The 14,275-nt window shown below is 61.1% G+C and overlaps 1 protein-coding gene across 8 annotated transcripts; it reads right to left on the bottom strand.

Annotated features, from left to right (window-relative positions):
* Window positions 1-235: 235 nt before the first annotated feature.
* FAM53A (family with sequence similarity 53 member A) lies at window positions 236-12,858 on the bottom strand. Of its 8 annotated transcripts, none has more exons than XM_054708699.1 (6): window positions 12,761-12,858; window positions 12,170-12,293; window positions 4,352-4,593; window positions 3,280-3,427; window positions 1,438-2,072; window positions 236-920 (listed from the first exon to the last, which is right to left on the bottom strand). In XM_054708699.1, exons 3-6 carry the CDS (start codon window positions 4,427-4,429, stop codon window positions 642-644), a joined length of 1,140 nt encoding a protein of 379 aa, XP_054564674.1. In that variant the 5' UTR covers window positions 4,430-4,593; window positions 12,170-12,293; window positions 12,761-12,858; the 3' UTR covers window positions 236-641. The 8 variants fall into 8 exon arrangements, with proteins under 8 accessions (XP_054564674.1, XP_054564668.1, XP_054564679.1 ...); XM_054708693.1 differs by lacking the exon at window positions 12,761-12,858 and adding an exon at window positions 12,579-12,749; XM_054708704.1 differs by lacking the exon at window positions 12,761-12,858 and adding an exon at window positions 12,579-12,749 and having other exon boundaries at window positions 4,352-4,589.
* Window positions 12,859-14,275: the final 1,417 nt, after the last annotated feature.

Genomic DNA, 14,275 nt, shown 5'->3' with positions numbered 1-14,275 from the left:
AACACCAACAAGCGGCCCAGCTGGTGTGACTCAGAGGCTGAGCACCAGCCTATGAACCAGGAGCTCACAGCTCAATTCCCGGTCAGGGCACAGGCCCGGGTTGCAGGCTCCATCCCCAGTGCGGGACATGCAGGAGGTGGCTGATCCGTGATTCTCTCATCACTGATGTCTCTCTCACCCTCTCCCTTCCTCTCTGAAATCAATAAAAGTATTTTCTAAAAGATCAAGTGGAGGGCACGGTGCAAAGCAAACGTCTTTTATTGAAGTCACAGACCAGGCGCGCCAGAACCGCGCCCCACGCCGGGCCAGGAGTCGGGCCGCAGAGCGTGGGTCCTGCCCTGAGCAGCGCGGGACGAAGCGCGGGACGAAGCCCGGACCTCTGGCGCCCCAGGCTTCGTAGCTGCAGGACGCACAGCGCCCTTCACCGCAGGCGTTTACCGAGGAACCAGCCTGCCCTGGGTGTGTACCCAGAACCCGGGTACTGAATGCCCTCTGAAAACGCATTTCAAAATAGAGACCTTTCTCCAGAACTGTAAAAGCCAGAATAATGCAAAATACTCCTGTAGGAAAGACTGATCAAAATGACCCTCAACATTCAGACTAAGCGGACCGGCTCCTGCTCCCCAGACCTCCCGCCGCGGTCAGTTGTTCTCGATCTGCTCCAGGTCCAGCTCGCCGGGGCCCAGCGGGGACACGCCCTCCTCGCCGGCACTGTCCCAGTCCCCCGGGTCCCCGCCGCTCCCCGCCTCCTGGGAGGCCCACAGGCTGGGGCAGGCGCCCAGGGGGCTGGAGGCTGGGGTGACGAGGCCCGGGAGGCCGTGTGGGGCCCGTGGGGAGGACACGGCCGTCTTCGCTCTGGCCTCATCCTCCTCCTCACCCTCGCAGTCGAGGGAGCCGAGGCTTTTTGAGTTCTTCAACGTCTGCGACAGGAAAGACGTGTGTAAGGCGCTGCTGGGAGGACCCACGGGCACCCCGTCGGCCCCGACGCAAGTCCCCGAGTCACACGGCGTCCTTGGTCCCCGGCGCCTCAGACCACCCCTCGGGCAGCGCCTGAGCGAAGCGCTCCTGCGAGCCACCTGAACCCGCAGCCGGGGGCCGGCTCCTCCCAGCACAGCCCTGCTCTGCAGGCACCACAGCCCTCGGGGAGGCCCCGCATCTGAGCCCCGAGGAGAGGCGGGTCCGAGTGGAGCCGTGTGGCCTCCGACACCCTGGGACACTCCGCACCCCCAGATCCTCACACCCCCCAGGGCAGCCCGGCCCGCTCCCGGAGGGTGGGCAGGTGGTGTGGGTGTGGCCTGCCGCCGGCCCGGCCCCAACCCGCCAAGGACACAGCGCACCCAGGCAGTGCCTCCCCCTCGCGGCCGCGGGCCAGACAAACTCCCGGCACTGTGGGAGGAGGAGGCAGCAGGGTGGCCGCCGGGCACCGGGGAGCCTCACCCGTGTCATCTTCAGGAAGTCCAGGGACGGGCGCGGCCACCGAGGGTCCTCCTCCCGCGGGCGCTTCAGGCGGCTCTTCCGCCCGACGAGCACGCAGGGCTGCGAGCGGCTCCGGAGCAGGCCCAGCCGCCAGCCCAGCGCCGGCGCGGACGACGGGGCGTCTGCGTGCAGCAGGTGCTCCTGCGACAGGGACAGGCGGCGCCGGGAGGACAGGGCGGGCCCCGGAGGACCCCAGGGCGGGCCGGAGCCGGAGCCGGAGCCGCGCCCGACGTCCTCCCGGCCGCCACTGGCGGAGGCCGGCCGGGGCGCGGGCGGGGAGCTGGGGCCGGCCGCAGGCAAGGCGCTGCCCGGCAGGCTGGCGCTCCCGCCGCTGTGGCAGCGCCGCTTGGAGACGGCAGTCCAGACCTTGGAGCCCCCGGGGCGCCAGGGGGACCGGCAGCGGGCCAGCTCGTCCGGCTCCGACAGGGAGCGGCAGTGTCGCTTGCTGGGCGGGGCCAGGGGCGGCCCCGAGCTCTCCCTGAGGTCCACGGCGCTGACCGCGCCCAGGCCCGGCGGGAAGGGGAGGGAAGGGCCTGTGGCCGCCGGGCTCCTGAGGGGCCACCCTCCACTCAGGGCCTTCCAGGGGCGCCTGTCTCCTGAGGAAGAAGAAGGAGAGACGGGTGAGCAGGAGGCACCTGCCAGCTGCCCCGAAGCCGGGCCTCATGGGCGCGGGGGCTGCACAGCGGGTGGAGCCCACGGCGGGTGGTCAGTGCCGCCCCGCCTGCCCTCCCTGGCATGTCCACCCTGGCGCCACCCTCGCCCTCCGAGGGCACAGGGGACAGAGGAGCGGATGCCTGGGCCTGCCAGAGCCCGAGGGCCTGGGAGCGAGAACGGCCCCCACGGGTGCTGGACCAGCAGTGTGGGGGGCCCCTCCTCCTCCCGTCCCGCCTCCGCGTCTGCTTCCTCCTCAGCGGGCAGTGCAGGACGCCCGCACGGAGCCCCCTCGGCCGCAGGGACCAGAGGGGACGGGACTCACCTGGGTGTGTCCCACCTGAAGTCACACAACTAACTCCACTGTGACCGCTGACCCCAGCCAAGGCTCACCAGGAATGCACACGGGCCAGCAAGCTCCCAACACACACACCCAGTGCTCACACTCACATGCACACTCATTCACTCTCACGTGCACACTCAGTGCTCACACTCACATGCACACTCATACTCATTCACACCCACGTGCATACTTGTGCTCACTCTCGCACACGCACACACTCACACTTGGGTGGTGAGGCCACTTGACCCATTCAGACCACAGGGCACATATGTGGGGTTGTGCCCTGGAGGGTGGAGGGCAGACCCACGCACGCCAGGGCATGGCTGTTCCCCCCCCCCACCCACACACACACACAGACACACATACACACACACAGATACACACACACACAGACACACACACACACAGACACACACACACACACTCAGACACACACACACACAGACACACACACACACACACACACAGACACACACACACACTCAGACACACACACACACAGACACACACACACACAGACACACACACACTCACAGACACACACACACAGACACACACACACAGACACACACACACAGACACACACACACACTCACAGACACACACACACACACACACACACACACACACACTCTCTCTCTCTCTGCTGGTCCAGCACACGCCAAACAAGCGTGCACCACTGTCCCGTCCTTCCTTCCTCCGGTGGCGCAGGGGGCGAGGCAGGTCTGTGGCCGCCCCCACCCCGCGAGGTGAGACATGCGGCGGCGGCAGCCTACAGCCCGCACACCTGCCCGGCTTCACACACTTACCGCTGGTCTCAAAAGGGAACACGCGGCCACTTCTGCTGTTCCGCTTCTCGGCCGAACACTGAGAGTGACGGGGAGAGGCCGTCAGGACGCGCCAGTACGGCTCCTTCCTGGCCGCAGAGCATTCTACTTCCCACGGCCCTTCCGGCAGCTAGCGAGACGGCCTGACTGAGAACTCCTCCCCCTTTGAAAGGCCGTACTTTCCACGACAGCTTACAGTCAGTATTCCTCTGTCAGCTCCCGGTGCACAGCACGGTCACGTTTTACAGAGCGCCCCGATATTCCCAGCACCCACCTGGCCCCCGAGCTAGCACAGCGCCCACGCAGACCCAGCCCCCGAGCCAGGCTCCCACCCCCCACAGGGGCTGGGCACACAGCCACCTGACCACACCCTGACCGGGGCAGGGAGTCCTGACGCTCACGCTGACACGCCCGGGAAAATGGCTCCACGCCCGCCAAGTGCAGAGCCAGGTGGAGCGAACACCGGCGACAGACCCCAACGAGGCTCTCGGGAGGGCGGCCGCACGCCATCCGTCGGGCTGGCCACGGTGTGTGCCGCGGGCCTGCTCACGGCCTGTGTGGGTCAGACTCTCACTAGAAGTTGGGTTTTGCCCTGGCCAGTGGCTCGGTGAGTTGGACCAGCAGGTCGTGGGTTCAATTCCCAGTCGGGGTGCTGCCAGGAGGCTACCGAGCAATGTCCCTCTCATTCTCTCTTTCCCTTCCGGTCTCTTAAAAAACACAAAAAATAGAAACATACCGCCCGGCCAGCGTGGCTCTGTGGTTGAGCATCAACCTATGAACCAGGAGGTCACGGTTTGACGCCCAGTCAGGGCGCAGGCCCGGTCCCCAGTGGGGGGTGTGCAGGAGGCAGCCGATCCGTGGCTCTCTCATCACTGATGTTCCTCTCCCCCCTCCCTTCCTCTCTGAATCAATAAAAACAAACAAAACAAAACATCCTGGGATGAGTTAGGACAAGGTGGGGGACGATGCTGAGAACCCACCACCACGAGGCTCTGGGACGGGGTGCCCGGCACGCTGCTCCCCACCGCCCGCTCGGCAGCGCCCTCCGGCTCACCGGGCCGGCATCGTAGCTCTGGTGCGCGAGGTCGTCCAGGCTCTGGTTCTGCAGCTTCTCGGTGATGAGCGTGACCATGGTCGGGTCCGCCGGATCCTCCGTCCGCACCGACGGGCCCTGGGGTCCCAGAGCATCGGGCTCGGCAGGCGGGCACCGCGGGTCTGCGCTAACCCTCCCGGCTGCACTTCCAGGTCACAGGTGAGCGATCCATCTCCAACGGCTCTTCACAGCCTCGTGTCTGCCTGTCAGAAGAGAGTCGGCGTCCGTGAAAGCTAGAAGGTGCTGGAAGCCGGGTCCCAGCCACCAGGGGAGGGACCCAAACAACATGCCCGCAAACTACCCACGGACGGCCCGATGCCCACCTCACTACTGACCACGGACGGCCCAGCGCCCACCTCACCACTGACCACGGACGGCCCGATGCCCACCTCACCACTCACCACGGACGGCCCAGTGCCCACCTCACCACTCACCACGGACGGCCCAGTGCCCACCTCACCACTCACCACGGATGGCCCAGTGCCCACCTCACCACTGACCACGGACGGCCCAGCGCCCACCTCACCACTGACCACGGACGGCCCAGCGCCCACCTCACCACTGACCACGGACGGCCCAGCGCCCACCTCACCACTCACCACGGACGGCCCAGGGCCCACCTCACCACTGTCCACGGACGGCCCAGCACCCACCTCACCACTGACCACGGACGGCCCAGTGCCCACCTCACCACTGACCACGGACGGCCCAGCGCCCACCTCACCACTCACCACGGACGGCCCAGCGCCCACCTCACCACTGACCACGGACGGCCCGATGCCCACCTCACCACTGACCACGGACGGCCCAGCGCCCACCTCACCACTGACCACGGACGGCCCAGCGCCCACCTCACCACTCACCACGGACGGCCCAGCGCCCACCTCACCACTCACCACGGACGGCCCAGCGCCCACCTCACCACTCACCACGGACGGCCCAGTGCCCACCTCACCACTCACCACGGACGGCCCAGTGCCCACCTCACCACTGACCACGGACGGCCCAGGGCCCACCTCACCACTCACCACGGACGGCCCGATGCCCACCTCACCACTGACCACGGACGGCCCAGTGCCCACCTCACCACTGACCACGGACGGCCCAGTGCCCACCTCACCACTGACCACGGACGGCCCAGTGCCCACCTCACCACTCACCACGGACGGCCCGATGCCCACCTCACCACTGACCACGGACGGCCCGATGCCCACCTCACCACTCACCACGGACGGCCCAGTGCCCACCTCACCACTGACCACGGACGGCCCAGCGCCCACCTCACTGCTGACGAAGGCCCAAAGGAGTTAAACACCCCTCCCCCGAGGAGAAACCAAGATGGCAGCATAGGTAAACACCTAAACTGCTGCCTCGCACAACAATTTCAAAACTACAACTAAAAGACAAAATGGACATCATCCAGAACCACAGGAAGGCTGGCTGAGTGGAAATTCTACAACTAGAAGGAAAGAGGAAAGCACACTGAGACTCAGAGGAGCTGCAGGAGGCAGAGGTACAGAGATGTGTGCGCAGAGAGGGAGGGCAACTGGGCAACTGAGTGCACAGCTGACTTTCTCAAGCGGGAGGGAGACAAAAGCTCCCAACTGCATTGAACTCCAGTTCCGGGCGAGACTCTGGGGACCCAGACTCATACGGGGAGAAACTGGACTGTCTGGCAGCGGGCGGAACTCGAGGGCGGCTTTCTCTCAGATGTGCTTGCAGCGATTACCACGATTACCACGGGACACTGAGACACAGGGGCCAATTAGGGTAGGGCTGACGGGAAACCAATGCTGTCTGCTCCGCCCTGAGACTCCGCCCCATCCAAGCTGAGCACAGAGGCTTATGCAAGTCCTGTCTCATAAGGGTGTCTCCAGCACAGAAGTTCTCCCAGCGTAGACACAGCTGATCCTCACAGCCAATTGGCCTGGAGGTGAATTCCTCCCAGTGAGACCAACAACAATCAAGGCTTAACTACAACCAGGCTGTGCACACAGCCCACAAAGGGCTCCACCAAGAGTGTCCACCTCAGGTAACTGGGGAGGCTGAGCCACTGGGCCCTATAGGACACCTAGCACACAGGGCCACTCTACCAACTCAGGGAAGCAGCCAAAATGCGGAGACAAAGAAACAGGTCACAAATGAAAGAAATGGAGGAAAACAATAGACTGGATATAGAGTTCAAAACCACGGTTATCAGGTTACTCAAGAATTTTCTAGAAAAGGCCGATAAATTTAGCAAGACCCTCGAGGATATGAAAAAGGACCAACTAGAAATTAAGCATACAATGACTGAAATAAAAATATTATACAGAGACCCAACAGCAGACTAGAGGACCACAAGAATCAAGTCAAAGATTTGAAATACAAAGAAGCAAAAAACACTCAGCTGGAAAAGAAAAAAGAAAAAAGAATCCAAAAACTTGAAGATAGTGTAAGGAGCCTCTGGGACAACCTCAAGCGAACCAACATCCGAATTATGGGGGTGCCAGAAGAAGAGAGAGAGCAAGATACTGAAAACCTATTTGAAGAAATAGTGACAGAAAATTTCCCCCACCTGGTGAAAGAAATAGACTTATAAGTCCAGGAAGCGCACAGAAGCCCAAACAAGAGGAATCCAAAGAGGACCACACCAAGACACATCATAATTAAAATGCCAAGAGCAAAAAACAAAGAGAGAATCTTACAAGCAGCAAGAGAAAAACAGTTAGCTACCTACAAGGGAATACCCATACGACTGTCAGCTGATTTCTCAACAGAAACTATGAAGGCCAGACGGGAGTGGCAAGAAATATCCAAAGTGATGGATAGCAAGAACCTACAACCAAGATTACTCTACCCAGCAAAGCTATCATTCAGAATTGAAAGTCAGATAAAGAGCTTCACAGACAAGAAAAAGCTAAAGGAGTTCATCACCACCAAACCAGTATTATATGAAATGCTGAAAGGTATTCTTTAAGAAGAGGAAGAAGGAGAAAAAGGTAAAGATAAAAATTATGAACAATAAATACATATCTATCAACAAGTGAATCTAAAAGTGAAGTGAATTAAAAATCTGAGGAACAGAATAAACTGGTGACTATAATAGAATCAGGGGCATAGAAAGGGAGTGGACTGACAATTCTCGGGGGGAAAGGAGTGTGGGGGGTGCTGGAAGAGACTGGACAAAAATCGTACACCTATGGATGAGGACAGTGTGGGGGGAGGGTAAGGGCAGAGGGTGGGGTGGGAACCGGGTGGAGGGGAGCTATGGGGGGAAAAAGAGGAACAGTTGTAATAATCTGAACAATAAAGATTTATTAATTTTTTTAAACCCTCCCCCCACTCCATCCAGTTGGACAAAAGCCCCTCTCCCCGACTGAAGCTGGACGGGGTGCAGAGTCTGTGCCAGGCCCAGCTGGGGGTGATGCAGGAGATGCTGGGATGGGCACTGAGCCATCCAGCCTGGAAGGGGGCGCCCAGACCGAGCCACAGCCAGAGGCGGGGGAGCTGTGCCGAGACCTACCCCGTGGGCATGGAGAGGGCCAAGCCCATGGACAGTCTCCTCGCCGTGGCCACGCTGAGCAGGAGCAGCTGGGACCCAGCAGGGAGACCCAGCCAGTGCAGAGAGGGCAGGACTGGGGAGAAAGTGCCTTCCACAGGGCCCCCACCCCGCCCCCAGGGAGCACAGTGCCGCCCCCAGGGAGCACAGCGCCCCCCCACCCTGCCCCCAGGGAGCACAGCGCCCCCCACCCCGCCCCCAGGGAGCACAGGGCCCCCCACCCTGCCACACCAGCCCTGGGACCCACTCACCACCCTAAGGAGCAGCAGGCCACAGATGGAGGCTCTGAGCAGCCCGTCGGGTGAGACTCAGGCTCCACACCACGACAGCCGGCACCAGCCACCTCCTGTGGGCCCGCAGCCTGACCAGGGCAGGGTGTCCTGAAGTTACGCTGACACCTTAGAAAATGGCTCCACGCATGCAAGTTCAAACCCAGGCGAAGCTAATCGCTGGCGACAGACCCAGACACTGCACACGCTGCCCTCAGGGGGCTGGACGCCAGGTGTGCGCCGAGGGTTTGCACACTTGCGTGAGTGGGCAGAGGACACCGAGGAGAAAATACACACGTGGGACGACGTCCAAGTAAAAAGCGTATGCACAGCAAGAGACGCCATCAGCACAACGAAAAGGGAGCACACTGCACGGGAGAACGTATTTGCCAAGGATGCATCTGATAAAGGATCTATTTCCAAAACAGAGAAGGAACTCGGACAACTCGACAGAAGGAAGACAAACAACCAATTAAACATGGCAAAGGACCTGAATGGACACTCCTCCAAAGAGGACACACAGAGGCCAAGAGACACATGAAAACATGCTCAGAGTCACTGATCATCAGAGAGATGCAAATCAAAACAACAATGAGGTAGGTACCACCTCACACCTGTCAGAATGGCTACCGTCAACACATCAACAAATCAACAAACCACAAGTGCTGGCGAGGATGCGGAGAAAAAGGAACCCTCGTGCACTGCCGGTGGGAATGCAGACTGGTGCAGCCATGGGGAGAACAGTATGGAGTTTCCTTAAAAAACTAAAAATGCAACTCCCATCTGACCCAGTCATCCCACTCCTAGGACTATATCCCAAGAAACCAGAAACACCCATCAGAAGGATATATGCACCCCTATGTCCATAGCAGCACAATTCACCATAGCTGAGATCTGGAAACAGCCTCAGTGCCCATCAGCAGATGAGTGGATAAAAAGCTGGGGTACATCTACACCAGGGAATACTATGCAGCAGTGAAAAAGAAGGATCTCGTACCCTTTGAGACAGCATGGAGGGGCCTGGAGAGTATCATGCTGAGTGAAATAAGCCAGTCAGAGAAAGACCAGTATCCCATGATCTCACTCATATGTGGAATCTAATGAACAAAATAAACTAATGAACAAAATGGATCCAGAGACATAGAAGCATGGAACAGACCGTGGGATCTCAGCGGAAAGGTGGGAAGGTGGGTGGGTGGATGGGAAGAGATCAAAGAACCTGCGTGCATACATGCACAGCCCACGCACACAGCCCCCAGGTGGGCGCAGGCGGGCTGGGAGAGGTCAAGGGGGGAGAGGGGGACATATGTAATACTTTCAACAATAAAGGTTTTTAAAAATTAACAATCTATATAAATAAAGACTTCACCACAAGAGACAAAAACCACCGTCCAGGCCAGCCGATGTCTCGGTGACACTACAGCCACCAGGAGGGTTGGAGGCAGGGTGCTCAGTGTGACGGGCAGACACCACGTCTGAAGTGTTAGCACCACAAGTCAACAAAGGAGAGGAAGCTGCGTCTTCACCCGGAGAGGATCGCTCCCGCTGTGCCGGGCGGAAGGAGAAAACCCGCAGCACGTGACTTCACGGTGAGAAATGGGAGGTGAGTGGGCCCCGGTCAGCCGGCCACAAGAGGCAGGTTCTGATCCCGGCGGCCCGCTCGCTGGCTGGGCTCTCTGAGCCTGTTTCCTTGACTGAAAACAGGAAAGAACCACCCTGCACGAGGCTACAAGGGATCGAAGTAAGTAACACACGTGAAAATGCCCCGGTTCCTGGCTCATGTTTAAATTATGACCATTTATAACGAACCAGAGGCCCAGTGCATGAAATTCGTGCACTGGGGGGGGGGGGGGGTTCCCCCTCAGCCCGGCCTGCACCCTCTCGCAGTCCGGGAGCCCTCAGGGGATGTCATCCTTACCAGCTGCCTACAGCGGAGGCAGGAGGCTCCCGCTACTGCCCCCAGCCATGAGCCCGCTCACCAGCCATGAGCCCGGCCGCTGGCTGAGCGGCGCTCCTCCTGTGGGGGCGCACTGACCACCAGGGGGCAGCTCCTGCCTTGAGCGTCTGCCCCTGGTGGTCAGTGTGCATATTAGCCTTTTATTATATAGGGTGCAAGTCAACTCTCCTTTCAGAAATATTGCTGCAGCCCTAACCAGTTTGGCTCAGTGGATAGAGTGTCAGGCCTGCGGACTGAAGGGTCCCAGGTTCGATTCTGGTCAAGGGCATGTGCCTTGGTTGCGGGCACATCCCCAGTAGGGGGTGTGCAGGAGGCAGCTGATCGATGTTTCTCTCTCATCGATGTTTCTAGCTCTCTATCCTTCTCCCTTCCTCTCTGTAAAAAAAATCAAAATATATTTTAAAAAACAAAAACAAAAAGAAACATTGCTGCAGCCCTAGCCAGTTTGGCTCAGTGGAAAAACTGTGGACTGAAGGGTCCCAGGTTGCGGGCTCGGTCCCCAGTGTGGGGCATGCAGGAGGCAGCCAATCAATGATACTCTCTCATCATTAACGTTTCTCTCTCTCTCTTCTTCTCCCTTCCTCTCTGAAATCAATAAAAATATATTTTAAAAAAATATTGCCGCAGCCCGGCAGGCGTGGCTCAGGGGTTGAGCATCGGCCTATGAACCAGGAGGTCTCACTCAGTTTGATTCCCGGTCAGGGCACATGCCCAGGTTGCAGGCTCCATCCCCAGTAGGGGGTGTGCAGGAGGCAGCCCGTTGCATGATTCTCTCTCATCATTGATGTTTCTCTCTCTCTCTCTCCCTCTCTCCCTTCGTCTCTGAAATCAATAAAAATACATTTTAAGGAAGACTGCTGCAGAAAAAGCTAGAAGCGTTTATATAAAAACTTGTCTTGTTTTTCAGTTTGTTTTAAAGTTGGCAGTGCACCTGTGAGAACTGCGTGACCCTGTAGAAGCACAAGTCGCCTTATGTGCCGTGCCCGCCCCGGCACACGGTGCAGAGGGTCAATGCCTCGTGCCCAGGCAAGGTCCCTCCACGTCCACCTAAAGGCAGACTGACTCAGGGGCTTTCTCCTTTAGGGTTTCCAGTACCAACAAGGCCTGCTCTCCCTTCTCCGGCCCTAAGTCCCAGTAAGTCAAAAAATGCAAGGATCCACGCACAGGGCAGAGCCGCCGCCAGCTCCCATCCACGTCACGCGTGCCCACCCTGTCGCGTGCCCCTCAGAGTGGCAGAAGCTACACCAGAGGGTCGGAGCTCGGGAGCCACGGTCCAGGTCCCTGGACCCGAAGGGGAGCCGCGGGAGGGGCCGGTCCCTGCGCAGCCGCCGGGCGAGTCCTGAGCAGGGGCCTTCAGCGGAGACTCCAGAGGAGCATCTGGAACGGCACTCGCCACCCCACGTTAAGCAAACGGCACTGTTCAGAGTTATGGTCAAGAATTTCGAAATAACCGGCCCGGCTGGCTGGGCTCCGTGCGCAGAGCCTCGGCCTGCGGACGCGGGTTCGATTCCCGGCCCGGGCACATGCCAGGGTCGCCTGACATCATGATTCTCTCTCTCCCCCTCTTCCTTCCTCCCGGGAATCAATAAAAACACATCTTTTTTTTAAAAAAAGAACTTCAAAATAATGGGGACAAAGTGTCTCCCCACCTTCTGCCATCCGCGCGCGAGGCTGCACTTCCCTCCCGGGACGGCCGGTTTCCGGGTCGCGCTCAACCCCGGGAGCGAGGCGACCGCCCACCCGTGTGAAGACGCGGGGTCCAGGCTCCGGGCCGGCGTCCGAGACTCTGCGAGGCCGAGGCCGTCCGCACGCCCGCCCCGCGCACGGGCTCGGCTGCGCGGGCATCGCACCCCGCGGAAGGAGGCGGCCGGGTGCCCGCGCGGCTGAAGCCGGGGCGCTCGGAAGGGAAGCGGCGGCTCCCGTGGCGAGAGGCACGGGCTCGAGGCTCCGGAGCCGCCGGGACTCCGCGCGGAAACAGCGCACACGCCCCTGCGCCCAAGTCCGAGACTTACGCCCTGCGGTGCGTGCGGTCCCCGCGCACCGGTCGCGGGAGGGTCCGGCCTCCCACGTCGTCCGGGGCCACCTTGGAGGCTCCTGAACGCACCGTCTGTCCCGTCCAACTTCCTGCTTCTCCCGCTACGAAATGACAAGCACGTGAGCCCCGGGAGCGACGACAGCTCGCACAGGCGACACCCAAGTCGGCTCAACAAGTGGCAGCGCGGCCCCGGCACGGCCCCTCAGCCGCGGGGTGCGCGGAGGGCGCGGGGTCCCGGGGCGCACGTGGGGTTCGCGGCGCGGGGGTCCCGGGCCGGTCCGCGGAGGCTTGCGCGCGGCGGGAGTCCCAGCCCCCGGTGCCCCGCGCCCTCAGCGACCCGCCCGCCGCGCTCTCGGGGTCCAGCGGCGAAAACGCTCGGCACTCACGCGGGTGGTAGCGCATCGGGCCGCGCGGCCAGGTCTGCGCGCAGCCGGCAGCCGGCCCGTCCGGCCCAAGTTCACGCGCGGCCCCGCGCAGGCGCGCGCACGCAGGGCCCCGCGGGGCGCGCACGCACGGGCGGGGGGCGCGCACCCGGCCGCCGCGTCGAGGGCCGACGCTGGGCCGGTACCTGAGCGCGGCCGAGCGGCGGCGGCCACGGCCGGCCGGGCGGAGCGACTGAGTCGCCGGCCCCGCAGGCCGCGCTCCTCCCGCAACAGCCGACGCGCCTCAGCGGCGGGGAGCACACCACGCGACCCCGCCCCCTCCGGCCGCGCTCATTGGCCGTTCGGCCAGCCACCGCCCGCCCCTCAGCGGCGCCGCGCGCACGGGGATTGGGCTGCGTCTGGGTGGGCGGGGCCTGAGACGGCAGGGCGGGCCAGCGCCGACGGAGGGGGCGGAGCTGCGTCCTGGTGGGCGTGGCCTGAACTATCAGGGGCGGGGCTACGCCAGCGGAAGGGAGGGGCCTACGCCGACGTGGGCGTGCTCTGGAGTCGCGAAGGCAGGCAGCGGGGCGACCCGAGGCGGCGGCAGGGCGCGCTGGCAGGGAAGGCGGGTGGCTCTGGCTGGGGCGAAGGATGTGGCCCCGCAGGCAGCCCGGCGGTTCGGGGTACTCCCCTTGCGACCCGTGGTCCCCACTTTCCGGGGCGTGCCCGCCCTGCCGGTGACCTCAGTGTGACCTTGAGCAAGTGTCTAAGAGCATGCTGGAGCATCACCCACACTAGACCAGAAGCAGATGTTGAAAGGACGGAAAGAACTGAAACCACCATCATTATTATTGTTTTTAATTTATTTATTTTAGAGAGAGTGGAGGGAGGGGGGAGACCAAGAGAGACACATCCATGAGAGACACATGGGTTGGATGCCTGCTCCACCAAGGATGTGCCCTTGGCCGGGATTGAACCCAGGACCCTTCGTCTGCTCGCCGTCGCTCTATCCACTGCGCCAAACCGGCCAGGGCAAACTGCCATTATTTACACCAAATATGGTTTTCTAAAAAGGAGTACCGGAAGCAGACAGGACAGCGTGCGATAAGGAACAGGTCACAACACGGAGCGAGGGAGGGAGGCCCAGGTCCCCACAGCGGTGGGTGATGATCTTTTCACCTGGGCAGACCCCTGGGAAATGCCGTCCTCAACACCGGTTCCTGTTGTTGTGGGCACCGCACCAGGTCTCTGACCCCTGGGGTCAGACCAAACCTGGGGTCAGCAACCTCGGCACTGGGGTTCTGGTGGGAAAGAATTCAGAACCAAGAGCTAAACTGTAAGAGAACGTTTACGGGTAAATCGCAGAGGGAGAAGAAGTAATTCCTAGAAAAAATGGGAACAAGTTATGGAGGCAAAGGAAGGGCCCTGGAGCTTGGGAGTGAGGAAGACGATGGTAACACGGGTAAGGGAGGGGAGGGAAGGGGAGGGGACAGGCAGGGGTGCTCTGGGGAGGGGAGAGCGCCTGGGTCCTCCGTCCTAAGGGTTCAAGGGTGGAGATTTTAGGGGAGGCGCCGGGGAAGATCTGAATAGAATGTTCAGTGGCCTTCCAGGTGGTCTCCCCTGATTGACTGGCGGCACCTGGAGCTGAACGACAACTTGAGGCCTAGAGGGGGTCTCTGGGAGGAAAGGTCAGGGGGTCTGCCCACGGGAGGGAAAGGCAC

The sequence above is a fragment of the Eptesicus fuscus genome, chromosome 2, assembly GCF_027574615.1.
Source record: "Eptesicus fuscus isolate TK198812 chromosome 2, DD_ASM_mEF_20220401, whole genome shotgun sequence".
Lineage (NCBI taxonomy): Eukaryota > Metazoa > Chordata > Mammalia > Chiroptera > Vespertilionidae > Eptesicus > Eptesicus fuscus.
This window is presented reverse-complemented; position numbering and strand designations above follow the sequence as displayed.